Source organism: Canis aureus, chromosome 37, assembly GCF_053574225.1.
Source record: "Canis aureus isolate CA01 chromosome 37, VMU_Caureus_v.1.0, whole genome shotgun sequence".
In the NCBI taxonomy this organism is placed as follows: domain Eukaryota; kingdom Metazoa; phylum Chordata; class Mammalia; order Carnivora; family Canidae; genus Canis; species Canis aureus.
In genome coordinates this window covers 12028225-12055693 of record NC_135647.1, presented here as the reverse complement: position 1 = coordinate 12055693, position 27469 = coordinate 12028225, and the positions used below count along the sequence as shown (strand labels likewise).

Here is a 27469-nt window from a genome sequence, read left to right as displayed (position 1 = left end):
TCTGGTTCTCCCCTGTTTGTATAGAAAGTAGCTTGAGTCCCGCGTGCCTCCCGCCCTTCCTGCTGTCTGGTTCAGCAACCTCCTAAGTACCTGCTTCCATCCTTGTGGGTCAGGCCAGGCAGGTGGTTACCTGGCCGCAGGGATCCAGTGGCACAGAATTCCTGTGCATTTGAGAGCACAGCTGTACAGTTATCAGATGTCTCCTTGAAGCCTGGAAGGAAACTTAAGTCTTCTCTGAGTTTCTTCTGCTGTCTCTTTTTCACAGGTTTAGGGTGATGGGGCTGAAATCATCCAGTGGTAACCGTTTCAGAACACGTATTTGGTTACAGGCTGTATTTTATTTCAGGGGATGTGGCCCTGATGGCATTCCATAGTCTGTCTTGTACTTGTTAGTCCTTTAGAATTTCTGGATAAATGTGAATATTTGACCACGTTCTAGTTTGTACTTGCTTGGAATCAAGGAGATAAGGGAGAGGAGGTTGTGGTGTTTTTTGTTTTGTTTTGAGCCTGTGCTCTGGTCGTGGGGTGAGAGTCATGACATAATGGAGGCACTTGATAGCTTGCCTGGGTGCAGAAGGACAGGCTCACTTAGACCTTCTATGGTCTTTCCAGGCTGCTTCGTTGTAAGGTTGGTTGTCTGGGAGCCTCTTATTGGGACTGCTGCTGTCAGGCGGGAAGTGCATTGAGCCATGGCAGGGTTTTCAAGAATGCCCTCCCTGAACGCCACCATGGTTTGTCCTGCCACCCACCCCAGGCCCTCTTTTCTTCTGTGTGACTTGAAACAAGAAGCCCCTGAACTCTGAATCCGCATATATGGGCATAGCCCTCCCTCTTTTCAATCTTTCACAAACGTAAAAGCAAAATTAGTAGAATTTGTTGCCAGAAGCCTAGAATTCGGACCCCTGTGTGATGTAATTGTTCTTGTCATTGCTTCACGTTGAACATAGTGTTTGGCTTTATGTTTTTTAGGGGAGTGTGACAGGGAGTACGGGGGCGGGGTGGTGGTGCGGGGTGTGGGTGGGACGGGGAAAGAATATCCCTGCATCCTGATGTTACTATAGGGCAGGGACAGCTGTGAGTTTAGATTTTACTGTGTGGATAAGGCACGTGCTTGTTCTGCTGTGTAGGAGCAGTAATGCCTTAGAGGTTTTAGAATCTCTTAACCAAAACAAAACAAAAACCAAAACACCAACCCATCTGAGAAAAAAACCCCAGCTTTTTAGGACACCTTAGCCAGGTGTCCAGGATTTAAATAAAGGTGGAATTTAGGTAAAAGAACAAAACCTGAAGTCCTTCAAGAGGTAACAGGTACTGCTAGCCTCTCGACCAAAGGTAGCTCTCGTTTTTAATTGGCTTTGTCAAAGGTTTGACAATGCTAAGGAATTCTACGAACACTGGCAAAGACCGCTCTGTGGGGATCATTGAAAACTTTAAAGAGTTCTAGTATCAGTTTCATAAAGAAAAGGGGGGTTTTGTTGTGGTAGTTGTTATTTCATGCTGATAAAGACTGATTTGTCTTCTTGGGGTGTTTTTTTTTTTATTTTTTAAAAAAGATTTTATTTAAGAGAGAGAGTGTGCAAGCATGAACAGGGGGAACCGCAGAGGGAGAGGGAGGAGGAAAACTCCCTGTTGAGCAGGGAGCCCAACACAGGACGGGATCCTAGGATCCTAGGACCCCGAGATCATGACCTGAACTGAAGGCAGATGCTTAACCGATTGAGCCGCCCAGGTGCCCTGCCCTCTTGTATCATTCATTCATTCATTTATCTATTTATTTATGATTTTATTCATTTATTCATGAGAGACACAGAGAGAGAGACACAGGCAGAGGGAGAAGCAGGCTCTATGCAGGGAGCCCGACGTGGGACTCGATCCTGGGTCTCTCCAGGATCACACCCTGGGCTGAAGGCAGCACTAAACTGCTGAGCCACCCAGGATGCCCTCTTGTATCTTTTTAAATAACTGAGACACGGAGGACTCTCTGGAGATCCCCGTTTCTGGTCTTGCTGGTGCTTGTGCAAGCCGACAGTGCACATCCACATGCTTGTTACTGTGTATCCTGGATGTCCATAACACTTCTAGGGGAACCTATCTCCCTGTTTTGAGAGGCAGCCACCAGGTCAAAGTGTGCTTTCTCATTGGGGGCCTACTGGAGAGATCAGGAAACCAGAGTCATTGACTGGGGAGTAAGTCCTACGTATGTCCTAGTCCTCAGTAGTGTTCTCTTAGAGGGCATGGTCCAGGGAAGGCAGAAAGCAGTGGAGCATCCCAGACGTTTTTGGCGGGGTGGGGGGAGATGGTGGGGATGGGATGATTGCCAGCAATGTTCTCTGTGTACCCATAGGCATGTTCCTTATATAGTGGACGCTTCGTGGTCCTCATTCACATACTGAGTGGTAGAAGGACCTTGACCTGGGCTGTATTTACATCACAGCACCCGATCTTGGGGTTCTTCACTGTGGGGCAAATGAAGACTGGGTTAGTGGGGGGAGAGTGGTTTTCACAGCTCTGCAAGGTGAAAAGTTTTGGCTTTTTGCTTTGTTTTGGTTAGTCACAGAACCTCTTGAAGTTCTCTTATAAAAGTGATATCCATTGGTCCAGAGTGAATTGTCACAGAAACGTGTCTGGTGGTAGAGTTTTGAAGCTGTGCCTAGATCACATCCCTCGTGAGGACAGGGATCAGAGTGAGGGCCTGGGCCCAGGTTCGGGGGTGCATAGCTGCTGTCCCTGTGGCGCGCACCCCCCCCCCCCCATGCCTCCATTTTCATGCTTTGCAGCTTGGGGACCTGGGTAGAGACCTGCCTCTGAGGCCCCTGGTGTTTTCATCTGTAAGCTGAATAAAATGTCCTTGCGAGGCTTGGTGAGTGCTCTGGGTGGTGATTTTTCCTCAAGGTCACATATCTGTCCTCTGTGCAGTAGCAGAACTGAAATTACAACTCATGTCCTACAACTTTGAACCTAGCATTTATTTGGGAAAGGCAGAAGGGGTGAAAAATCACACCGAATCTTTGAAGGAGTAGTGTGGAAAACAAGACGTTTGGGGTCCATTCCCCTCCCCGGATCACTTTTCAGAAGTTGTCTCTAGGTTATTGATCCTGCCAGGGTTTCCTGGGGGAAAACAAATACTACCTTGCCTTCCCCAAGAGAAGGAGCGTGAGGTGACTTTTTATCTAATTTGAGAATGAATTGACATCATTTCCACTGAATCGTTGGCGTGCTAGGATGATGCTTCCATCCTTCTTGTGTGAGGCGGGTGGTGTCTGGTGTCTGAGCAGCACACAGAAAGAAGGCATCTTGTATCTGAGTGGCTGAGCTCTGCTGCCCCATTTCTGTGGGTCTCGTGTCGTCATAATAACCCAAGCAGACAGAAGATTGTAGGGAGACTTCATATTTTATGTCACAAAATCCATGTTTGCCATCAATCTTGCTTTTGTGGTTCTAAATTGACAAGGAACAAGGGTTTTTGTTTTCTCCTAGGAGAGGTAGCGAATGTGAGTCCTGAACAGCCTGGCAGCCTGTCTGTGTAGGGATTGAAATCCTCATTATAGCCTGTTGGGTTATAGCCGGGCGTGGGGGAGGCGGTGCTCGGATTTTTGCTGATTGTGAGAGCCGTCTGTCTGCTTCCTGCTGTAGATAATGCCACTTCTTCTGGCTGTAATAAATTTGACAAAAGCCTAGGGAAGGGCTGGCAGAGGCTGAGGCCTCGGCCACTCTTTGAGGGCCCTTGGCCCACTGGGGCTGAAATTAGGGACATTTAAATAATAACATGCTACACAAATGAGTACACATAATTACACAGTAAGAGAGGGGAGCTATTAGCTGTATTTTGAGTTTCATTTGCTTCCTATAAATGTCATCTGAGATCAAGCAAGCCCTCTGGCCAGCCAGAGAGTCTTGAGTAGATTTAAGAGACCCTGGATCCTTTTCCTTGGAACCTTACAGTAGTTGTGATGGCCAGTCTGTATTGAGCATTCACTATTGACGCACTTTTGATTCTAGCACTTTATCTGCATTTCACTCATTTTAATCTTCAGAACAAACCATTTTGTAGATGAGGAAGTGATACACCAGGGTGGATTAGCCGTTTGCTTACACAAGTAGTCCTTGGCAGCCAGACTTTAAAACCCCGGCTTTCTGCATCAGCGCTCCCTTGCTTTCAACCAACTCTTAGATACAAGTAATTTTGGAACACTCTGTAAAGATAGCATTCTAAAAATAAGAATTTGTAGGAGGACACTTTTTCTAATAGGCGTTTCTTTGGAAGGAGAATAATGGGAGATCTTCCATTGGGGGAGGACACTTTAGGGGGGTGGGGTGGGGGAGACAGTGTGAGTATGAATGTGGGCATGTTTCTGGGCTTTATTAGAGCTTGTAATTGATAGAGGGAATCAAAAGATGGCACCCCTTCTGCTAGGGTACCCGCCTTAGGCCTGTCACCGGCGCACGGATATATTTGTTTCCTCTCTTCGCCTAGAGATAGAGAATTGTATTTTTAAGGTTCATCTTGAACCACTGGGTTGGCAGTCCAGTAAGGCCACCGGCCTTGTCACCTCGTTGGTGAGGGATGGGCCTTTCTGGCAACAACTGCCAATTGATATCAAGGGCCACAGTTGGAAGTGCAGACACAGGGGAACTCACCACCCTCCCTCCCCAGCCACCTTGTTTTCTTTAAGGAGTAAAATTTTCAATTCTTTGAAAATCTTTCTCAAAGATTCCTGATGTTTTGACTGTGAAATGAAACATGGCCCCAACTCCTGCAATTCAGCATCCACTGCATAAAATAGAAAATGTCTTCTGAGTCCAAATGAGAAGTCCCAGCACTTCATCCCACGAATGGAATTTTAATCACACAGCTATATTTGAAAAGACTGTCCTGGTTGTATGGTTGCCTTCTGCCATTGGGGGTGGGGGGGAGAAGAGAGACACAAACCTCTCCCTTCCGCTTTGGGCCTGAAGTGTTCATGTCTAGCTGTTGGTTTTTGTTTGTTTGTTTTAAAGATTTTATTTATTTATTCATGAGAGACACCCAGAGAGAGAGAGAGAGAGAGGGGCAGAGAGAGAGAGGCAGAGACACAGGCCAGAAGGAGAAGCAGGCTTCCTGCGCAGAGCCCAATGCAGGACTCAATCCCGGGTCTCCACCCTGGGCCGAAGGCAGGCGCTAAACCGCTGAGACCACCTAGGTGTCCCTGTTTTTTGTTTTTTTTGTTTTTCCTCCTGGAGAAAGTGCCTTATACCCCAAGGCTTTGCCCAAATGGAACTGCTAATGTCTTAAGTGCCCACGTCCTCTGTAAGCTGTGGGCACTGCCAGCTCAGGCTGCCCTTGAGTAGTGGCTGCAGCTTGGGTTTTCTGGAACATTCCAACCTCAGATTCTTCTGTGCCCCCCATGATGTGTGAGACAACACTTCATGTGAAAAGAGCTGGGCGAAATTGAGGGTTAAATACACTTCACTAAACAACTTAAATGCATTCTTTGTTTTAAAAAAACAACAACAACACAAAGCTACATTTTTATCCTGGAAAATGGTTGGGTCAAAGAGGCTTGATGTCTTTCTCGTGGTCAGTCCTGGACCTAAGTGATGCACTCCGGGCATTTCTTGATAACCCTTCCATTTGGTTGATACTTGATTGCATCTTTAGAACACGGTTTTGTGAATCAGAAAACAACTCTCATGGCTCTTCTTCCCTGTCACTTTGTGCTTGAGGTCCTCTCCCTCCCCCTCCAGTTCTCTCAGGCTGCTTCCTCTGTCAGCTGTGCCCAGCTTCTGTCCTCCTCATCCCGTCAAATCTTGGTCTGCTTTAAGAGAAGGAGCCTACAACAGGTAGTGGTGTGTGGGTGTGAGAGTGTGTATGTGTGTGAGAGAGAGTGTTTTATTTTTTATTTTTTATTTTTTATTTTTTTTTTTGAGAGAGTGTTTTAATATGTGTGAGAGAACACACGTGTGTGAGAGAGCGCATGTGTGCACGTGCTTTCTCTCCTCCCTGTCACAGTCCCTAGAGAAGCCCGGCTTTGAGGGGTCCTGAGGACAAAAGGATGAAAATCTATGATCTCCTTTCTCCTGTCAACTACAGGGACGTCACCCTGGAACTTATCCCTCCTCATTATTTACTTCTCTCCTCCATGATTGCTATCAGTAAACAAAACATGTTGTAGTCGCTCTCATAATAAAATAATCCCTCTACTGATCTTGTATCTCCCTCCTGCTGTTCATTTCTCTCCTCACTGCAGAGTTCTGTGAGAGAACATGTCTACACAGTCTGTCCCCTCTACTACTACTATTTGTGTTAATATCCTTTCCCCTTTCATTTTTCTTTGAACCCCTAGAATCAGGCCATGATTAAGGCTTGATAATGACCTTGAATGCCAAATCAAGTTTCCAGTCAGTGTCACCTTATTTGCCCCTTTGGCAGCATTTGACAGTGACTGAACCTGTCCTGAATTCCACTTACCACTTGCCTTCACTGATTTCGTGGAAGGCCTCATGAACATGAGGTGTCCCAAAGCCAACTGTTTCTACTGTCTCTCCTCTGCTCTGCCTGTCTTCCCGTTGTCCAAAAATGCCAGTTCCATTCTTCTAGTTGCTTCACCCTAAACCTTGGAGTTATCTGTACTTCTCTGATTTTTCCTTACTTTGCATTCCATCCTTTAGCAAAAGCTGTTTATTCTGAATTCACATCTTTTTTTTTTTTTTTTTAAAGATTTTATTTATTTATTCATAGAGACACAGCTAGAGAAAGGGGCAGAGACACAGGCAGAGGGAGAAGCAGGCTCCATGCAGGGAGCCCGACGTGGGACTCAATCCCGGGTCTCCAGGATCATGCCCTGGGCTGCAGGCGGCACTAAACCACTGCGCTACCGGAGCTGCCCATGAATTCACATCTTTTGAATCTGAATTTGCACTAATGCCACTAGTCTGAAATCTCTAGCTTTGGCTGGAACACCCTAATGCTCTTTAATCTCAACTTCTGCCTTTTTCCCTCTCTAGGCAGCAGTCAGAACAGGCCTCAGCACATGCTTGGTCCTGCTGTGTCTCCCTGCCTCTTAGCTTGGTAGCTGAGCATCCTTACCCTGACCAATTGGTGTGGGCCACAGTGTCCATCAGGTCTCCTCACCACCACCTCCCCTACTAGTCTGTCAGCCTTGCTGTTCCAAATGCACCCGAATTCGTGTGTGTGTGTGTATGTGTGTGTGTGTGTGTGTGTTTTTTTTGTGTGTGTGTGTGTGTTTTAATTATGTTTTGAGATCATGAGCATGGGGAGAGTGCGAGAGATCTCAAGCAGGCTGCTCAGTGGACTCCTGGGCACTCTGCAGAGCGTGTGGTGTGTGAAGCAGGGTGCAGATCACTCTCTGCCCATAGACTGCTCCTCACTCCCCCTTCCAGCACCTTCTGCTGTGCTGTGGACACATCCCCTCTGTTCAGGGGGTCGAGTGTCCCACATATGACTCCTGGTTTTGTTTCGGAAATACGCACAGCCTGACACCCTACCCCCGGATCACAGCCTATGCTGTTTCCCCTGCCTCTAAAGGCACATGTTTATTCATAGTTATAACATTCGTTGGTCATACCATCATAAAGATTCTTGGAATTGGATCACCCTTGCACCTTTTTCTCTACCATGTTTGTGGATTGTCTGTTCAGGTACAGGATACATTGTCAGATAACTTAAAATTGGGCTTTTAAGAAGTGACTACTTCTAATATCATAACATTTATTTGTAATCTATCCAAATTTTGTGGGTTTGTGCAGTGGGTCTCAGATGTTAACGCAGCTTGTATGAGGCTGCATAACTAAGCAATCAAATCAGGATCTGACCCTAGGACTCCTTGCTCAGATCTTACTTTTTTTTTTTTTAATTTATTTTATTTTTTAAATTGAGGTGAACTTTAGGCTCTGTGAAACCACACATCTCACTTGTACAATTCCATGGATTTGTAAATGCTCATATAGCCCATCTGACCAGCACTCCACTGTAGATATCATACTCTTCCATCAGCCCAGAAATGTTGCTCTACTCCTCCCTCTTTCCAAATGAAAGTATGTTCATTTTGGGGTTTGTTACCATGGTTGTCTTGATTTTTTTTTTTTTTTTTTTTTAAAGGAGCTTTTACAGTGACACATGGGTTTGTGGTATTTTCCCAGAATGTACCAGATGCGCAAGAGTGTCAAGACTTGAAGGGGCCTGGAAGCCAGTATATCTCTTATGCCCAGTATGCAGCTCTTAGAAGTCCTGGCTTTAGGAAGGCATGAATAAGATCCCTACCACTGGACATGGCCATGAATGACCTTTGCCATCTCATGGTGGCCTTTGTGAAGACAGATTCTCTGTCTTGAGCTGGTGCTATGGTTTTGGTTCTGAGCTGTGTGGAGTACAGACCAAATGGCTTTTGAACAGCTCTGCCTCTCCTCCTCTGTTTGGTGTCCCATTTCCCTGGTGGTGCTGTTGTGTGTTAAGAAATCGCAGCCTTGGTGTGAGAATTCAAGAATTCTCAGAACTGGGGTTCCAGACATGGCTTTTCCCCAGAGGCGTGCTAAAGAGGCATTCCTAGGGCATATCCCTTCTCTGCCAATGCATGTGTTTTTTATTGCAGTGATTCTGATCCAGAGCCTGAGAGCTGCCCCATGGCCTTGAGGATGCAAACACATAGGGTGGCATTGTGAGATTGCTAATTTCTGTTCATTCTCTTACTGCTTTGGTGAAAGTCTGTGTATTAGTCAGCTCGTGCTGCCGTAAGAAAATACCGTAGACTGGTTGGGGTGGTTTAAACAATAGAAATAAATTTCTCATTGTTCTGTAGGCTAGAAGTCCCAGATCCAGCCCTGTTCCTGGTGAGGGATTGCTCTGTGGCCATATCCTCACTGGGAGGGGGAGAGGAGGGGAGGGGGTGTGCACAGGCGTCTCTTCCTCTTCTTCATGAGGACACTGGCCCTTGCAGATTATTGTCCTTCATCCCATTATGACCTCATTTACTTTTATCACCTCCTTGCAAGCTCTGTCCAGATAGTCACATAGGGTATTGGAGCTTCAACATTAGGAATTTGGGGTGGGCCAAACAGTACTACTACCAATACTAGCACTCCAGAAGGGCTCTGAGATGGTAACAATTTTATTTCACTTTAATTTTCGATTAAGTTAATTTCCATGTTAATCTTTACCATGTTTCCTTTTGTGCTGCTATGGTACTAGAACAATTTCCTGGTATGTCCGTAGCCCTCAAGAACTTGTTTGACCTTGGAGAAGTTATTGTTCATCCCAACTGGGTGGAATTAAGCTTGGGTTTTTATTGAGTGCCATGCCCCCCACCCCCACCCCCCTTTTTGAGGCCTCCCGGGTTTATCTAAATCCCTTACTTCAGTGGGGATTGAAACAAGACTTGGGCTGGGATGCTGCTGTAGGCCAAGAGCCCTAAGGAAGGAGCAGATTGGGTTTTTCAGAGGCTCCAGAGGTCAGGGGAGGGAGTGGTAATCAAGATGGCCCTGGAAAGATGTTTCTCTTGTCCATGTCATAAAACTCATGACATTATTCAAGGTTGAATAATCCTATGTGTTATACACAAATTCATTTTATTTGTATTTTCTACACAAATTTGATTTATTTTTATATGCTTTAAGTGTAATTTAGGGCAATGCTTTCCAACCAGTTCTACGTCTCAATGTGTACAGGTAGGGAAGAGCCTTGGAGTCCCCAGATAGGGCTGCCCTCAGGCAGAAGTGACTTGTTCAGGCTTGGAGTTTATCTGTGTTCACTCTCCTCAATGGTAACATCCCCCCCACCCCCATCCCCTCCTACCTGGAGATCCTGATGCTTTCTCAATCCCCACCATGTCATGATTTGAATTCTGTGATGTGTGTTTTTACGGGGCTTTAATTATTACCAGATCTACTGCGATGGCCTAGTGCAGTTTTGCTTTGCTTGTGAATTTCTTAGATCCCATTTCTCCCACATTTAGAGGACCTTTTACCTAGCTTTTGGAAATAACATGTTATTATGTGAGCCACATTAAATGTTTAGTGTCTTGTATGGCATATCTTTAAAGCCAGAAGGGTGATAACTGGGTGTGCTTTTGGGAAATTACCCTGTGGCTCATAAATCCCTTAATTTACAATTTATTACTTAAGCTCACCTGCTGCCAAATGTCCTCTGTCCTTCTAGCTTTCTCTTTAGTCTTTAGGGGATTTCTGCAGAGTCCCAAACTAGCTTCCTCATGATTTACTTTATGAAAGGTCATAAAGCAGTGCAGGTGTCTCATATGAGGAGGTTTGGGGTCAGTGAGGGAAATAAGAGCCTATTTTATAACCTTAGGTCTGCCTATTAAGGACCAGAGTGTCGCCAGTGTCAGCCCAGCCTGTCCACTAGGCCGTCTCCGTGTTGTGCTAGGAGAGCTTTATGGGTTCTTTCTGGAGCTTCAGAGCTGCTCATGCTCCATGTCTGGGACACCCCATTCCTCCTCTCTCCTTTTCCCTGACCTTTCGCTAGTGGTGTTGGTTCGTTCATACTGTGGCAGTGATGATTTCAGCTCTTGCTGCACACAGGGCCTCTTCCCGTGTGTCTTGCCCCACCAGGATCTTCTGGGTGTATTCCTAAAGCGGGTCCATGTTTCCATTTGGCAGGTAGGTGGGCATCCTGGTCATGTGTGGCTCCTGGTCTTGGTGACAAGGAAAGACATCTGTGTTTGAGACTTCCCCTGCCAACTTCTGGTGATGCCCCAAGTAGCAGTTCCCTTCCAGTGTTCCAGTGGCTTTGAACAGTTTCTTTTGTCTTCCAGTGCAGCTCAGAGTCTCACTTCAGAAACTTTTTTTTTTTTTAAGATTTTATTTATTTATTCATAGAGACAGAGAGAGAGAGAGAGAGAGAGAGGCAGAGACACTGGCAGAGGGAGAAACAGGCATCATACAGAGAGCCTGTTGTTTGACTCGATCCAGGGTCTCCAGGATCACGCCCTGGGCTGCAGGCGGCACTAAACCGCTGCACCACTGGGGCTGCCCCAGAAACTTTTATCTGTCTTAATTCAGCTACCTTCCTTCTGATGGGCTTGGGCGTATTCATGAAGGAGTTTGAACCCACGTTTATGGGGTTAGTGGGTTATAGCATCACTCCCCATTTAGAGTGTTGCTATAGAAGGTCAGCGAATCCTCCAGAGACACACAGCTAGGGCAGGTGACACACCAGTGGAAATAGTGCACATTTATTGTCTTGGGGTGCAGGAGGCCTGTAATTTCTGGTGGGATCTGCATTGCAGATTGCTTAGCCTGTATCAGAGAGGCTTTACCCTGTCCTCACTCAGCAGTTTTTACCCAACTTCAGACCAGTGTTATTTGAAAAGGGCCTTTCCAGTTTACTCAGTTGGAAAGTGTTACAGAGTTTTAAAGGGTGAGCTGGAAGGCTCTCAGCTGGCACTTTCTGAATCCCTCAGAGGAAAATATTGGCAAACTCTCCACTCTCTGCCTGAACTCTTCTTATAAATCGAGAAGCCAAGAGTTACGAAGCTGTCACAAAGGGTCGGATTCAGCCGTGTGAGGGAACGTGTCATTATCCTTGCTAAGACCACGGAAGGTTTTTTCTGATAATACTGCCCTCCCCCCAACCCCCCCACCCCCCGGGCTTGTGATGTTAATCTTCCTGCCACTGAAATAGAAGTATGCAGTGAATGTAATTTATGGTGTATTCCTTTTTTTCTTTTTTTCCTGGACAGCCTTCTCTCTAGAAGATGTGCATCTGCACATGGCTTTTATGCCCCTCTCCCTTGTTTACAATTTAAATAAGACAGGTGCTGGGCTGCTTTATTCAACAGGTGTAGCACCAGCCATGAAGGAAACTTGGTTCCCCCTCCCCCTCCCGTGCCCCATTTTTTGGCTTTTTTTCCCTATGGTTTCAGGGGACAAGATGCTGAGATCAGAAGCAGGAGCTTGACATTGATTTATTATCATGTTAGTTACTGTCTCTGTGCCTCACACTTCAATATGTTGATCGAGAGCCCACTGTGATTGTGTCGTGGAGTCTGAGAAATTTCCACCTTCCTGAGTTGTCTGACTGCCAAACCTGTACCATCACTTCCACCCAAAGCCCCCAGAGAGGTATGTGGACATGAGCATAATGCTGGCATCTTCTTTTCATCCTTCCTTCTGCTCCCTGGCCTCAGCCTCCTCAGGCCATGCAAAGGCGCCTTTGCTAGCACTTTGCACATTCTGCAGCCCATTCTTGCTGCTCCTACCCTCCTGGGGTCGCTCTTTATGGACAACTTCCAAGGGAATAGGTTAAGATTGCCATCAAGTGGCTGCTCTTGGTAGTGGATGGGAGGATCCTGGCCCTTGGCGCTGGCCGACTCCACAGACCTTCTGCTCCAGATTCTTAGCCCCTTTGTGAAAAATCTGCAAGCTCAAGCCTGCTGTGCCTGAGGACTTGACCGCTGGGGTAGCCCCAGAGAGCTCAGAGCATTACTATCTTGTACATTTTCAAGGACAGGCTCTTCTATGAACCCGAACTGCACCTTTCTGTGGACCGTGGACTTCGGAGCAGGCTCACTTGCAGTGGCCTGAGCTCAGGGCCCTGGAGCTGTGAGCACAGATGATCTAGGCTTGCTGGGGAGAACTGCCATGTATTCAGCCTCCCGCCAGCTCCAGCCCCAGGAGGCCACTGCCCTCCAGCTCCGCTCCGGGAAATTGGCAGGGAGGATCGTGCTGTCATCCCCGAAAGGATGGCATTGTGGTCCCACCAAGGGAGAAGAGTGCTTGCACACGTGACTTGGACATTCCGTTTGGCTCCTGTTCCTTGTTTCCCAGCTCTGTAAATGGAGTAATAATTTCTTTCTCAGAGGCTGTATTCTTAGGATTAATGAGATGATTTATTTAAAGTCCTTAATATCTGGCAGGGAGCAAGCATTCAAAGGGTAATTGTGATTGAGGTTCTAGATACACGTTACCTAACTACTTCCCCTAAGAGCGGTAGCCGTGTGCTAAAAGTGCATACATCAGGGACTGTATTAAAAAATCCGTGTGCCCCATTCCCTGGGCCTGGATGCCATCATCCTGTAATTAAGACATGGAGCACAGAAACTCTGACTGAGCGAGGAGGAAGTATGAACCCTGTGTGGTTGTCCTCACTAGGTCATTTCTCAGGGGTGTTGGGAAGGCCTCTCCTACCTATAGCAATAGCAGGAGTTAGGTTTGCGTATGTGGGGTGCCCCGGCTGGTACGCAGAGCTCATGATTTGTGTTGTCTCTGAGGTTTCTGAGCTGGCTTGTGGTCTGTGGAAGAAGATGGATCTGGGCCAGCTGGATTGGAGGGCGAGAGGCTGGGAGGCAGGCAAAGGGAGAAAGTGACTATGGGAACACATTAGCATGGCAATGCAACATTAGGTTAGGGTCAAGGGAAGAAGATTCTAGGGCTTCTATATTTACAGCAGGTTCTGAGAAGCGATGGAAGCTATGTTATGTAACCACTCACATCAGAACCTGTCAAGTCATTAAACCACAATTCCTGGATTTTAGCCACTTAAAGCAATATTGGATGCATCACAAAAAATTGATATATTGTTGTGAGCATTGACGTCATTGTAGCTCTAGCTGTACAAGTAACTGGGTCCCAATGGGAGCAGGTTACTTAGGTCAAATGGAACACTTGAGACCTCCCTTTGTCCCATTTGGTTCTGTTTCAGTGACGAATGATCAGCTCATGTTTATGGCCTGTTTCAGGTTTTCTTCCTAATTGGCCAGATCCTATCCTGTGCGGTTGGGGTAGGAAACATTTGGATCCTTTTGTATAACTTGGGGGGTGTGTGTGAAAAGGGGGAGTGTGAAAAGATAAACAAAAAGGACAGGCCTCCTCTGTGACTCCTCGAAGCTCACCTGCATATGGTAATGAATTCAGGGTGATAGTTTCTTTCTGGATGTCTCCTTAGGGTGTGTGTGTTTGTAGGAGCTAGCAGTGAGCCCAGAATCATCTGTGTGTGGGTTTACACCTTTCTTTGTTTGCCTCTAACCTGGGGAGTGGCAACATGCGTGTCTAACTCTGAAAAATTCGATGTGGCTTGTATGTGAGGATTAATTGGTGATTGCTGGCCTTTTACCGTTGAGCTATATCAAGATTGCCTAAAATCCTTGATGATAAAAACCACCTTTTGGAGTAATTGCTTTGCAAAGAGTTTTCTCTATAGTTTTTGGTTTACTGAATAAGCTCGTGGCTTTTTTATAAATGGTTCTAACCTGTGATTCTCCCTTTTCCCCACGTCTGAAAGCTAGACTGATTACACCAGGAGCCATCTGCTGCTGAACTGGAGGGGGTTTGTCAGCTTGCTGTTCCATTTGCTCCCCTCTCCTTTTCACCCCGCTGCCTGGGAAGATGTCCCCGTCTGTCTGACTTGCCTTGGTTACTGGGTCTGAGCTTGAGCGGAGGACAACAGAGAGACATAGACTGCTGCTGCCCGCAGACATGGTCATGGTGTCTTGAGAACCTGTAGATGTAGAACTTTGCACAATGATGGGAATGCTCTGTATCTGCATTGTCATTACGGTAGCCACTAACCGTTTAGGAGTCCATGAGTCCTTGATACCTAGCTGGTCTGATTAGATTTAGTTTAAAAACCAAACCAAACCAAACATACGAGGCTACAGGCTACCTACCACATGAACAAGTGTAGCTACAGAGACAGGAGGAGCATAGCGGTCACGTTCTTAGCCTTTTGTTCTCAAGCTCTATCTTTTGTTATTGTTTTGGGCGGGAGGTGGTTCTAGGTAGCCAGTGTAGTTCAATTTACAAGCATTCTTTTAGCTTCTTTAATGGTATGTCATGTATAGAGGCAGTGGCAACTGAGTGAAAACACATGCCTGTTTTGTTTACATGCCTTTATTGAGTGTGTTGGGCAATTAAAAAAAAAATTATTCATATGCGGGGGGGAGCAGAGGATCCTGGGATCATAACCTGAGCTGAAGGCAGACAGCCACTGAACCACCCAGGCCTTCCTGTGTTGGGCAATTTGAAAACACTTGTGGCCTGTGGTATCAATGTCACGGTATTCACGTTATCCCTGGCTTCAATACAGCAATGTAATACTGGTGTCAACGTTGTCATTGTCTGCTGTTCTTTACTTGATCCTTGTTTTTTGTTAGCTCCATGTGAGTCCACGTTTCATATAAAAATTTTTTAAGTAGGCTCCACACCCCATGTGGAGTCCATCGCGGGGCTTGAATTCCTGCCCCTGAGATCAAGACTTGAGATGATATAATAGTCCGACACCTCACTGAATGATCCACCCAGGTGCCCTTATATGACTTTTTTCATCGAGTACTATTTTTTGTGATCAGTACTACTTCTTTCCAGCAACACACCCACCTTCCTGTGGTATCCTTTAAGTAATTGTTAAGATTCCTGTTTCACTGTATTAACATTAATTGTAGAAAATGTGGAAATTTCAGAAAACTAGGAAGATTACCACTGGAGAGAATACTGTCTCTTTTCCCTTCCCTTCTTTTTCTTTTTCTTTTTCTTTTTCTTTTTCTTTTTCTTTTTCTTTTTCTTTTTTTTTCTTTTTCTTTTTCTTTTTCTTTTTCTTTTTCTTTCTTTTTCTTTCTTTTTCTTTCTTTTTCTTTCTTTTTCTTTTTCTTTTTCTTTTTCTTTTTCTTTTTCTTTTTCTTTTTCTTTTTCTTTTTCTTTCTCTTTCTCTTTCTCTTTCTTTTTCTTTTTTTCTTCTTTTCTCTTTTTTTTTCTTTTCCAGCTTGTTTAATCTCCTCTGGTCTACATTCTTTACATTTTTTTCTTTCTTTTCCTTTTCCCTTTTTTCCTTTTCCTTTTCCTTTTCCTTTCTTCTCTCCAGCTTGTTTTATCTCCTCTGGTCTAATTTCTTTATACTTACATATTTTAAAACTCCATTGAATGTTTCATGCAGTAGAATCTCTGCAATATAAAGCATTGTGAGTCTTTTCCTCATGTTACCAAGGTTTGGAGAATGTGATTTTTGTTTTTCCTCTTTAAAACGTGTAAAGCTTAAATTATGTTCCATATGCAGCATTAGTTGTCAGTATGGCACATGAAACCTTGAAGGAAAATGCCATGGAGAATACAGACAGAATTGTTAATGTGATCAATGTAGTTCCTTTTTTTTTTTTTTTTTTTACGGATTTTATGTATTTATTCATGAGAGACAGAGAGAGAGAGAGAGAGGCAGAGACATAGGCAGAGGGACAAGCAGGCTCTATTCAGGAACCTGATGTGGGTCTCGATCCTAGCACCCCCAGATCACTCCCTGAGCCAAAGGCTCAGCCACTGAGCCACCCAGGTGTCCCATGTAGTGCCGCTTTGTGAAGAAGGTAGAAGGATTACAGTAAAATTTTGGCTGTTATATGAACATGGTAGTAAAGAAATGAATTCATCTAAGTTAGCAGGGTATAAAAGGCAAATCTTTGAGGAAGACTCAAGAGTTTTATAGACTGGAAGAAGTCACTGACTCTAAAGCAAAGGACTTTAATATTGAAATTAATAAAGGGATTAAAGTCAAGAGAAAACAGTGTAAAGGTTATTGAGTGTTAAATAGTGTTCATAAAATTCTTTCGCCTGAAGATTTGAAGGTTAGATCTTTTTCCCAAGAGAAAAATTCATGGGGCGCTGGAGTGGCATAGTTGGTTAAACATCTGACTGTTGATTTCTGCTCAAGTCGTGATCTCAGAATCATGAGATTGAGCCCTGTGTTGGGCTCCATGTTCCATGGGGAGTCTGCCAGAGATTCTTTCTCTCCTCTGTCCCTCCCTGCACACTCAAACATATTCTCTCTTTAAAGTCTTCAAAATTAGGATTTTTTTAAAAACCCGTGCATGCTGAAAAAGCAGTGTATTATAAATTACATGATATGTTCTTAGCCAAATACTTGTAAATACAGAGATAATTCTTGATAACTCTTCTTTGGGAAGAAAGGGGTGCGATTCAATGCTTGGAGGTCTGAAACGGGGCCTCCAAAGTGAGAGAGTGTCAGGCAATGGAGGCCTGAAATGCCTTCTTTGAACAATATTTATTGGGTCTCAGCTATTTTCTCTAGGCCCATGCTAGAGGGTACTTTGAGGGTTCTTAAGATAAGCAAGACTAAATCCTCTTTTTTTTAAAGATGTTATTTATTTATTCATTAGAGACAGAGGGGAGCCTGATGTGGGACTTGATCCCAGAACACTGGGATCATGACCTGAGCTGAAGGCAGATGCTCAACTACTAAGCCACCAGGTGCGCCCCCCCTTTTTTAAACAGCAAAAAACCCACAGATTTATGTTTTCTCCATACCCACAGTCCTGAGATCAAGAGTCATATACTCCTTGAACTGAGCCAGCCAGGCACCCCAAGACTAAATCCTCTTGGTCCGAGAAAATGGCAGTTGGGTAGATGTTTGCTCATAACTGGGTATTACCCTAAAAGTAGCCCCTGCAGAGCAGAAGGTGGGTGTCCCCTGAAGTCTGCCAGGAGGAGGAGCAGGGGCTTTCTAGGAAGACAAAGAGGAGAGACTATTCCAAAAGACGTAACAGCATGTACAAAGTCAGGCTTGATAGATCAAGTTAAGACAATATATCAGTTGCCATACACACAGGAGCAAGTTACCTCTGGGCCTTTAATGCACCATCATGGGGTGCCATCAGGTTGGAAAACCAAAGCACTGTTAGTCTACTGTAGGTCTTAGGAAGCGGATGTAAAAACTTCCTATTTATTTATTTATTTATTTATTTATTTAGATTTTATTTTTAAGTAGTCTCTACATCCAACATGGGTCTCGAACTCACAACCCTGAGATCAAGAGTTACATGCTTCACCTACTGAGCCAGCTGGGTGCCACTTATTTTTTTTTAATTGGGTGTAAATAGAATTTGAACCAGTAAAAGGAGCCACAAAATTGTTAAAGTATGTTGAAATCTTTGCACATAAATGTTTTCTCTGATTAATACCCTAGTATCACTTTCTAGAAGGGAGCTCGCTGAATTACAAACTTTTAAGAGTTGGCATTTATCACCAAGTTACTCTCTAGAAATATTTTTTCAGTTTGTTCCCACATAGCAGCTTAAGAGAGTATGGGTTTTGTCAGAATCAGATTTGAGGAGATTGACAATGCTTCAGTTGTGACCTGAGTCAGCTCTTTAGTTCTTCTTAAACCTAGTTTTCCATTATTCAGTGTTCTTAAGTAGGTCAAATGACCATGTTGTAATTCTGGTTGAATTCTGGATGCTTCTGAAGGTCGTGTTTTCAAAATAGTGTCAACACTGTTAATCTTATCCAACTTGGCATCATTTCTGTGTTTACCTTTTTATAAATGCATTACCCAAATCATTAAGAAAAAAGATTTTATTTATTCATTTGAGAGACTGAGTGAGAGAGAGCACACAGGAGCAGGGTCAGAGGAAGAGGGAGAAGCAGACTCCTGCTGAGCAGGGAGCCTGATGTGGGACTCGATCCCAGGACCCCAGGATCATTACCTGAGCTGGAAGCAGATGCTTAACTGGCTGAGCCACCCAGGCACCCCTACCCAAGTCATTTAAAAAATATATTGAATAAAGCCGAAGCATATTTTATCTTGTGTCTTTTTACAATCAAATAATTAAAAGTATATATTTGACAAAAATTTCTGTAATTCATTAGCACAGAGTTTATTAAGGCATAGAGGTAGCTCTTATGAATTGTTTACTATATACCACCAACCCTTTTACATATATAATTAATTTAATGCCTTAATTTAACCAACTATTGTCCTTACATGTAATTAACAGAGGGAGGACACAGGACTTTCCTCAATTCTCCCCTGAAGTTCAGACACTTAATGAAGAGTAGGATTAGAACCAGGCAGCCTTGTCCAAAGTGTGCTGTGTGTGTTATGAGTCATCAAGGTTCTTAGTGCTAGACGTTGACCAAAAAAACCTGTTGGAATATTGTCCTTTCTAGTAGGTTATTAATTTGAACTTCTGGTTTAATTGTAGTCCCATTTCATTGGTATTAGTGACTAAATCCATAGCAACTGAATTTCACTAGTTGATGTACAGTCACCCTGCCTCAATCTCTGTACTGTGTTCTTGTAATTATTGGTATTATTTTATAATTGTACAGCGTGGCTTTGAAGTCACATTGGCTATAGGGCCAGCCACATGTATTATACAGTTGAACACCGTTGGTGCTTCAGGAATTACCAAGCCCTCTTGGAAAGAGTCCAAGTCAGGCTCTGTGTGTACCTACTTCTGCTTGGTGTTTTGCTAGTGTATTAACTTTTATTTAAATAGAATGCTGACAAGTAATGTTTACTACTATGTTGGCTGCTGCAGAAGGCCTGCACTTAAATGATATTTTTGAAAATCAAATATTCGCACTGTGGATCACTTTTTTGCATTGGCTTTTATCATAACATAGGTGATATGATCAATATTATTCAGCCCAAATAACATACGTACTTTAGGAGTACATGGTGAATTCAGTGTGATCATGAAAACTCACTATTTCCTGTATGAAATTCTCAGATTCTATAACCTTGTACACCTTGTCTCACACATGGCAACCCACTCCACCCTACTCCTCCTTTGTAAGAAATGTTGTTTTTTTTATTTGGATTGATAAGGTGCCACTTTTTGTATGCAATAATTTACATAGGTGGCAGGAAATTGGGGAGCTTTTGGAAGCAGATCATGGGAGTGAAGGAGTATTTGGTAATCTGTCCCTACTTTGTTAAGGCTTGTCTTTCCTTTTATGAGTTAGGTCCCGGCTCTCAAGGTGAGCTGACTTCCTTGATTGGATACATGAATAAAACAAGTCTTAATGCTTATGAAGCAGCTTCTTTAATTAATCTGCACAACACTATTAGATACCCAAATTTGATGAAATTTGCAAGTGAATTGCTTCTCACATTTTATCCAAATCCTAGATTGGGGTTTGCTCTATTCCTTGATTTTCTTAAAATGTTGAGTGCAGCTGGTGGGCTGCTGGACTTTGCCCAACTTGGAGGTCATGAAATGGTTGTACACGCAGGTAGGTCCTTAGTTCTGAAGCTCTCAGGAGCAAAATATGTCCTCAGATGTCCTGGTGTTTAGGTGATAATTAGGTGGATGGTGGCTATGATAGCTGGCTGGCTACACAGTGTTTCTTAGGATAGGAGACCCTTCCTGAAATAGCAATTGGTGTACCTTTTTCTCTAGAGTCCTAGATCTTTATATTTAAGCATTTGGAGATTACAATGATGCATTGCTGGTGCAAACGCCAAAATTGATGGCTGCTTTGGAAACCATTTTGCCGTTAACTTGTAAATTTGTGTTTGCATATTCAAGGATTTCTAACAGTTCCACTTCTAGGTATGTATCCCAGAGAAACTCCAGTGCATGCTTTCCAGGGGGCAAGCAGAAGGAAGTTTGCACCATGGTTCGTGATAGCAACAAGCTGGCAATGCTTAGATGCCCTTGGATGAGATCATTAGAATGTGGAATATTCATACAGTGGAGTGTGATGAACAACAGTGAAAATAAGCAAAGAATAAGCAAAAACGATGATTCATGATCTTAGTAACCCAATGTTGAGTTGGGGGGAAACAAATCCCCTGAGACTTAACACTGAGCTATACCCTTTAAAAATTAATTAATTAATTAATTAATGAGAGTGCTAGTGCAAGTGGGGAGCAGGTCAGAGGGGGAGAGGCAGAGAATCTGAAGCAGTCTCCCCATTGAGCACTGAGTCCCACGCAGGGTCAGATTCCAGGACCCTGAATTCATGACCCAAGGCACAACCAAGGTTTGGGATGCTTAACTCACTGAGCCTCTCACCTCCTCCTGCCGCTGCCCCACCACAGCAATAAGTCCATAATAAAGCACAGATAGATATGCTTAAGTTAAAAAATAATGAAGTAGGGTAGGTAGAAGCATATAGACAGTGTTTTAGTAACTGGTTTTGGCTGTTTGGTTTATAGGTATTCTTTATATTAAACTAAAACAGGAAGACTGACGTGGATGACATTTGGCGGAGGGTGTCTTCATTTAAAACTTGGAACTTGCTCTGATCCTTGAAGGTTGAAACTGAGTTGATAGTACTGTCCGTCACACCACCTTGTAATGAAGGGACACCTTTCTCCCCCTGCCGCTCACTACCCTCTTAATCAGAATTTCAGGATTGAACCTTGTCATTTTATTCAGAAACAGGGCACAGTTTTCAGCTTTATTGCATGTCCTTCCAAAGCTGCTGTTAATCCATCTATCTGGTACTTTTGATGGGTTTCCTCTTTGGTAAATCAGCATTTTGTCCAAACAGTCCAAAACCTGCACCTGCTGAAGCCAACAGGCAAGTTTTTCAGCTCTTTTCATGACCCAGCAGCAGAGCACAGGTCACAGTGGACACACAAGTCTAATGGAGCATGTATTTTAGGGAATATGGAATGCGTGATCAGATCCTGAAGGTGGTCTTGGAAGAAAAAGCAGTCCGGGCCAGCACTCCTTTAGATTCTCTCTTTCTCTCTTTTCTTAAGATTTTATTTATTTATTCATGAGAGACAGAGAAAGGCAGAGACATAGGCAGAGGAAGAAGCAGGCTCCCTTTGGGGATCCTGACTTGGGACTCCATCCCTGGACCCCTGGGATCATGCCCTGAGCCAAAGGCAGACGGTCAACTACTGAGCCACCCAGGTTCCTTCGAGGTCTTCTCTTTTTAAATTTAAGTACCTCATTTTTCAGGCAATGGGAAGAGGAAGAAACAGGGAAGTCAGGAAGAGTAGAGATGAAGAATAAAGCAGACACTGTCTACCTGGGATGGGCTGATGATCGCTGTGTATGCTCTCATGTTGGAGGCATCAGAGCCGGGGATGTCAGGGATGGCCAGTATCCAAATGTGGTCCATCAAGCTGTGTTTCTGGCCAGTTATTTTAGGTCTTGTGGTTCCTGCTTTCGTCCTTACCTTTTCTCAGAATTACCATACGATATTTCCAGTTCTACATTGGGTGCTTTTGATTACTGAAGGCGCCAAAAGACAAGTCCCAGTAGAAAGAAGAGGAAAAAAGCCAAATACTCATCCCTTAAATGTCCTTTAATTGACTGTGCATGACTTATGCTGTGGTGGGGTACATGCCAAACTGTTGTTCAACATTATAGGAATATACCACACTGGAGACAGCTGAATGAGGGTCTGCTCTGTGGGCTCACATACAGAGCATGATAGAATTGGACAGGGATTTTCTATCCCCGAGACTTCGGCTGGGAATTGTATCATGAGGTGGTTCTGGTGGGTTAGCTTACCCCATCCCCAAATAACCCCAGGATTCTTGGATGACCTTCTGTTGAGACCTTATGAGGAGCTCTGATCTTGGTTAAAAGGCATACCTGCATAAGCCTCAGTTTGCACATTTGTAAAGTGGGGGATATTTTACTAGATTGTCTCTAAGGCCCTGCCTGTAATTGATTTTCAAATGGTGGAGAGCAAGGAGAAGTCACAAAAGACCATCACCAACCTTGTGATTGATTTTATATATATATATTTATTTATTCCCCCCTCCCCCCATTTAAAAGTGAGGCAGGTAGATATGCTCTGGTGATTCAGGTGACAGAAGACTGTCATCGTGGAAAGCAGAATTACCAGCATTGGGTAGCTGTTAGATGCCGTTAGCAAAGCTGGCCTCAGCTTTGAGGGTTTTTATGAGGTCTAAGTAAGTTAAAATTTAGGAGTGGCTCATTCAGTGGTTAAACAACAAGTAACCAAAAGTAATAGTAAGGGGCATTCTTTTCCCAGCTTCCTTGGATGCATCTGAGGTAAAACTTTAAATTTAGCATGTGGGTTCTTTGATGGCATGCCACCACTCCCCCCTCATTGGAAAAGCATAAAGAGTAGAGTGTGGGATGGTGTTCAGAGCATGTGTTTTGGACATTATAATTGCCAGCTGAAGTTCAAAAGCTTTGAAAGAATTGACTTTTAAAATCAAATAGCTTTATGACAAATGAAGGGAGATGCATGCTCCAGCAATCGGGGCCAGGGAGCTGGCCAGCCTTGTTGGATTCTTGCCTCCCCACCCCCCCCCACCCCCCACCCCCAAGCAGCTGCCAGGCCACAGAGCCTGTTCTGTGACAGATCCTCCAGAAACAATGAGGAGAAACAGCTTCTGTGTTATTAGATGAGATGAATTTACGTGTGTGGGGGAGGGCCGTCCGTGTGCTGGGGGCGGGGAGGGCGGTGGTGGCCCTGGCGGTCATCACAGGAGTAATAAAGCACCCTGGTAGCCAGGATTGGAGGGAGAGGAGGGGAAAGAAGGGAGGGGATGAAGGGGAGGAGTGGGAGGAAAGGAAGGGGAGGGCTGGAGGAGGAGCCTGTGGAGAGAAATTTCTGCAGTCTGTCTGGATCACTGCCCAGGTCTCCCAGCCAAAAAAACAAATAAAAATAAATAAAAGGCAAGTGCTGAATGACACAGATTATGATATTAAAAAGGGATGCCATTGAAAATGTGCCACCGACCCCCATTCCTTGCCTTGTGTAGGGGTGAAATGTGTGCATGGAGGGGGGGCAGTCTGGCAGACGTGTGGACCATCAAACTGACTGCCCCCATCAGAGGTGTCCTGTCTTTCCCCTCCACAACCCCCCCCCCCCCCCCCCCCCCCAGAAATTCTCAAACAAGGATTCATCTGCATTGCAGATTGGGGGGAATTGGAATTGCATTGCCTGGATAGAGAAAAGCCAGTCGCTCTTTTGCGGCCCCCACCACCCCAGGATCAGGAGGGGGGAAGAGCGCCCCCCAACCCCTCCTCTTTGGGGTTGGGTTCCCTCCCCTACACATAAATAACCTCCCCTCCTTGGCGCCTCCCCTCCCCCTGGGCCCGGGGCTGCGGCCGTCCTATTGCTGCGCGGAATCTGCACCGCCGGAATCTGCAGCCCCGCCGCCTGCTTATTACGTACAGGGGAGGATTGTTGACAAGTGCTCTGGAGCCTGCCTCGCCGCACTCGCCCTCCCTCCTCCCTCCCTCCCTCCCTCCCTGTGTCCCTTCTTCCTCTCTGTCTCTCTCTCTGCAATGATCCGGCTCTGAGGATGGCTGCTCCACGGGTCTGTCAGGTGCAGTTTTTGGTGGCTTATCTTGAGGAACCTGGGATAGAAGGTCTGTTCCTATAAATAAAATAAAAAAACCAAATAGCTCTAGGTTTGTTTCAGGCTGCTGTGGCTTTTGTTGGGGAGAAATAGGCCTTTTGTGTTTTTTTTCCTCCTGCTGGGGTCCTGGTTAAATCCATTATGGATGGCAAGGTGCTAGATAGATAGATCTCTCTCTCTCTCTCTCTCTCTGTATGTAAAAAAAAAAAAAAAAGTGTTGCAATTGCTTAATATTAATATTCTTTCAGCTTTGGTACCCTCCCTGGGGGCAGTGGTGGCTCCTGCAAAGGCACTGTGGAAATTTACAAGAGAGAATTAATGTCGTTCTTAAAGCATTCAGCTCTGTTGACCATTTTGGCCAAATCTGCAGTTTTAGCCAGGCTTGTATGAATTTAGAGATTTCTCTGGGGACTGAACGCCATCCAGCTATGGCTGGTCCCTTTATTTTATTGCCAGTTTATGTGATCATTTCCCAGCATTTAAAAATAGATGTTTGATTAAAGTTAATTAGTTCATCCTCAACACAGCTCTGGTTTCCTTTATCAGCAGCATGCATGGCTTCCTTTCCTTTAATACTTCCTATCTCTTGTCTTCCTTCCTCGATAGATGGAGGAAACTGAGGCACGGACGTGGATACTAGGTGATTCTAGGTCAGCCCTGAGAGCTTGAAACTCCGAGTGCTCTAGATTTTTCTCCCACCCTTCATGCATTAATCTGTGTTTGCATTACCAGATGTAAACACAAATGAATTTTAGGAGCTATCAATTTTAGATCTTTGCAGAATCTGTGGCCGCGTTCCTAGAGTTCTGCTTTTTGTGTTGCTTCCATTAGATTTCAGTACGAGAAAGAATGTTGCTCTGAGAGGTAGTAGGCCTCTCTGCACTTGCTTGTTGTCTGTCAGTAGCTTTCTGTTTCTTTCTTTCTGTTCTTTTTTTCTTTATACCTTCTAAGAGTCCACTTAATTCTTTCTTAATCTATTCATCTGAAAAGTGGGTGTGCAGTGTGATTTGTGCAGGTGAGGTAATAATGAGGGCCCTCGGAGACTTCTGTGCCTGCCAGTCATGTTACAAGCACAACAGAATCCAGAACTTATGTGGGGTCCATTTTTATTGTATTAGGGAATAAAAGCTGCCAGAAAGGCTTTAGGGTTAAGGGTGTGGCTCTTACCCACAAATTGTGATGTTAGTCAGGACACAGTATTTGGCGTTGTGCCTGTTTATCAGCACAAACTAGTACCCAGACTCATAACTTTATGGAGTTTGTTGATTTGAGTTGAAGCCAGCTTTGCTTAACTTTGTAGAGACTTGCTAATATTTGAGTGCCTGTGTCTTTGGGTAACTCGTCTGTGGGGTAATTGTAGTGATGATATGGAGCTTTAAAGATAAATATACATGCATGTGGTGATCACTGAAAGGTAGACTTTCCCTAGCTCTCTGAGAACTTGCTGCTTATTATATGGAAATCTCTCTTTGAGAAGTGCAAATTCCATGATTAGGGGGAAAAAATATGATTTTTGGTGCATCCAGTTATTTGGATGTAAAACTTGGGATGTGTTGGTTTCATTAATCTATCTAAGGGAATGTCTGAAAATGCCCTGTGTTTACCTCTACCATGTGTGATGGCATTGTTCTGCAGCTCCGTCTCCACACCGGCCGAAATCCAGCTTCGCCTTTCATCCCTTTTCTTCTGAAGGTGAAATGTGGTTTTTGACCTCTGGAGTGTTCAGTACTGGGCCATTTGTACAGTGGAACCTTTTTACTTACCTGATACAAGCTTGAGTTGCGTGTCCTTGGGGGACTCCCAAGGATTCGTGCTTTAGCTGAGCACTTATAACTAGGTTGCATGGTGGGCATGCTTTTGACTGGTTTGCCAGCATAAAATCAATAAGGTATTGGAATGGAGTTTGGGCCTGGAGGAGTTAATAAGGCTTGGGATGGAGGAGTAATTAATGATGGCATGCAAAAGTGGAGGGAGCTTCTCATTGTGGAGCAATGTGGATGTTTCTATTGTAGCAATTACTATTACTATTATCATTATTATTCGAGGTACTCTACGTGTTGTGATGTTGTAAAATTCACAGTGCGGCCAAAGAACTAGTGAAAGGAGGGAGAATCTAAGGGAAGAGCCCATTACCTTAAAGGAGTAAAAGAGTCACTGCAAAATACACTGTAGGTTTTGCCCACCATTATGATCATCAGGTTCCAGTAGCTGCCAGGGCTGGTCCAGAAACTAGAGATCCTGGGTCCTTCCCACTGAGTGGTTTTTGTATCAAATGAAGCCACAACTGTGACTCTTTGGTGGTGGTTGTTGGAGTCTCTTCATGAGGATTGCTTTCTTTCTTCTTGTGACTCCTGGTCAGGATGTGGGAAGGAGAGGTCTTTTGTCTTTGGGTAGTGCTTTCTCCTTTGGGATTTAGATCTCCAGAACCAGGCCCGTTTCAGCACTAGCAGCAGTGTGGTCACCCTTCTTGTGTTTAATCGTGTCCTGTCTGCTGGCTCATTCCTTTCTGCCTCAAGGTGAGGAAATCCTTTCTGGGCTCAAGGGTCCTGTCTGGTCTGTCTCCAGTGTAGCCACGTGCTTGTTACTGAAATAATCAGAAGAAAAGAATAGAATCAGATCTTTTCCTTGCCCACCCAGTGGGCCCAACTTTTCCCTGGTAATTAATTAGTACTGTATCAGTTTTTTTTCAGGGACACCTTTTTTCAAAAACTCAAGCCTGCAAGGCAGGTTCAGAACCAAGGAGGTTTTGTGGGGGAAAGATTGGTGGTGGGAAGAGCTGGGGGATGATCTGTCGGTTTACTTGTTGAGTGTTAAGCTAACAAAAACCTTTGTCGTCTATCTTGGGGCTCTTCTTGAGGGATCGTTGGGGTTATTCTTGGATTCCCCTTCCTTGGTTGCAGTGGCAAATCCCCATAGCTGATTGAGAGGAGACAAAGGGGAGCCCTATCTGCTCAGGGGCCGTCCAGAGGGAAGGGATAATTATTTCCCATAAGCCGAGGTATTAAACCACTTCCATTTGTGCTTCATTGACCACGAGTGTGGCAGTGACATCATGCCCCACGACTGTCATTTGTTCTTGTCCACCTCAGCGTTTTGATGTGGGGAGCATGTCCGTGGACCAGCCTGGGGCTTGGCTTCACAGACCTCTCTGCACTGCTTACCCCCTTCCCTGGAACCCCAGGATCGATCCATAAAGCTTAGCTACTGACCCAAGTGTGTACATTGGGTTCAGACTCCGTCTTCATGTTGAACCTGCGAGACTGGCCAGAGCCAGATTTCCCCTGGCATCCCAGAGCAAAACAAGCGATCCACAGATTTTTCTCTAAAAATTTTGGGTGAAAAATAGAGTTTATTTTTCACTAGCAATGGCAGCAGACTGTGCATTCTGAATATCACTGAGAGGGTCGTACCTTAGCCAACGGGGCC

At 44.7% G+C, this 27469-nt stretch overlaps 1 protein-coding gene across 3 annotated transcripts in view; it reads left to right on the top strand.

Moving 5' to 3' along the window:
- Nucleotides 1-27469, top strand: part of JARID2 (jumonji and AT-rich interaction domain containing 2) — a 260932-nt gene that overhangs the window by 122911 nt on the left and 110552 nt on the right. Inside the window, exon 1 of one of the 3 annotated variants that reach the window (XM_077885785.1) lies at nucleotides 23928-24053. The exons of the other annotated variants lie outside the window; for them this stretch is intronic. Coding sequence (XP_077741911.1) covers nucleotides 23987-24053 — 67 coding nt within the window. The 5' untranslated portion in view covers nucleotides 23928-23986. Of the gene's footprint in view, nucleotides 1-23927; nucleotides 24054-27469 lie in introns of those variants that run through there. 3 annotated transcript variants of the gene reach the window in all.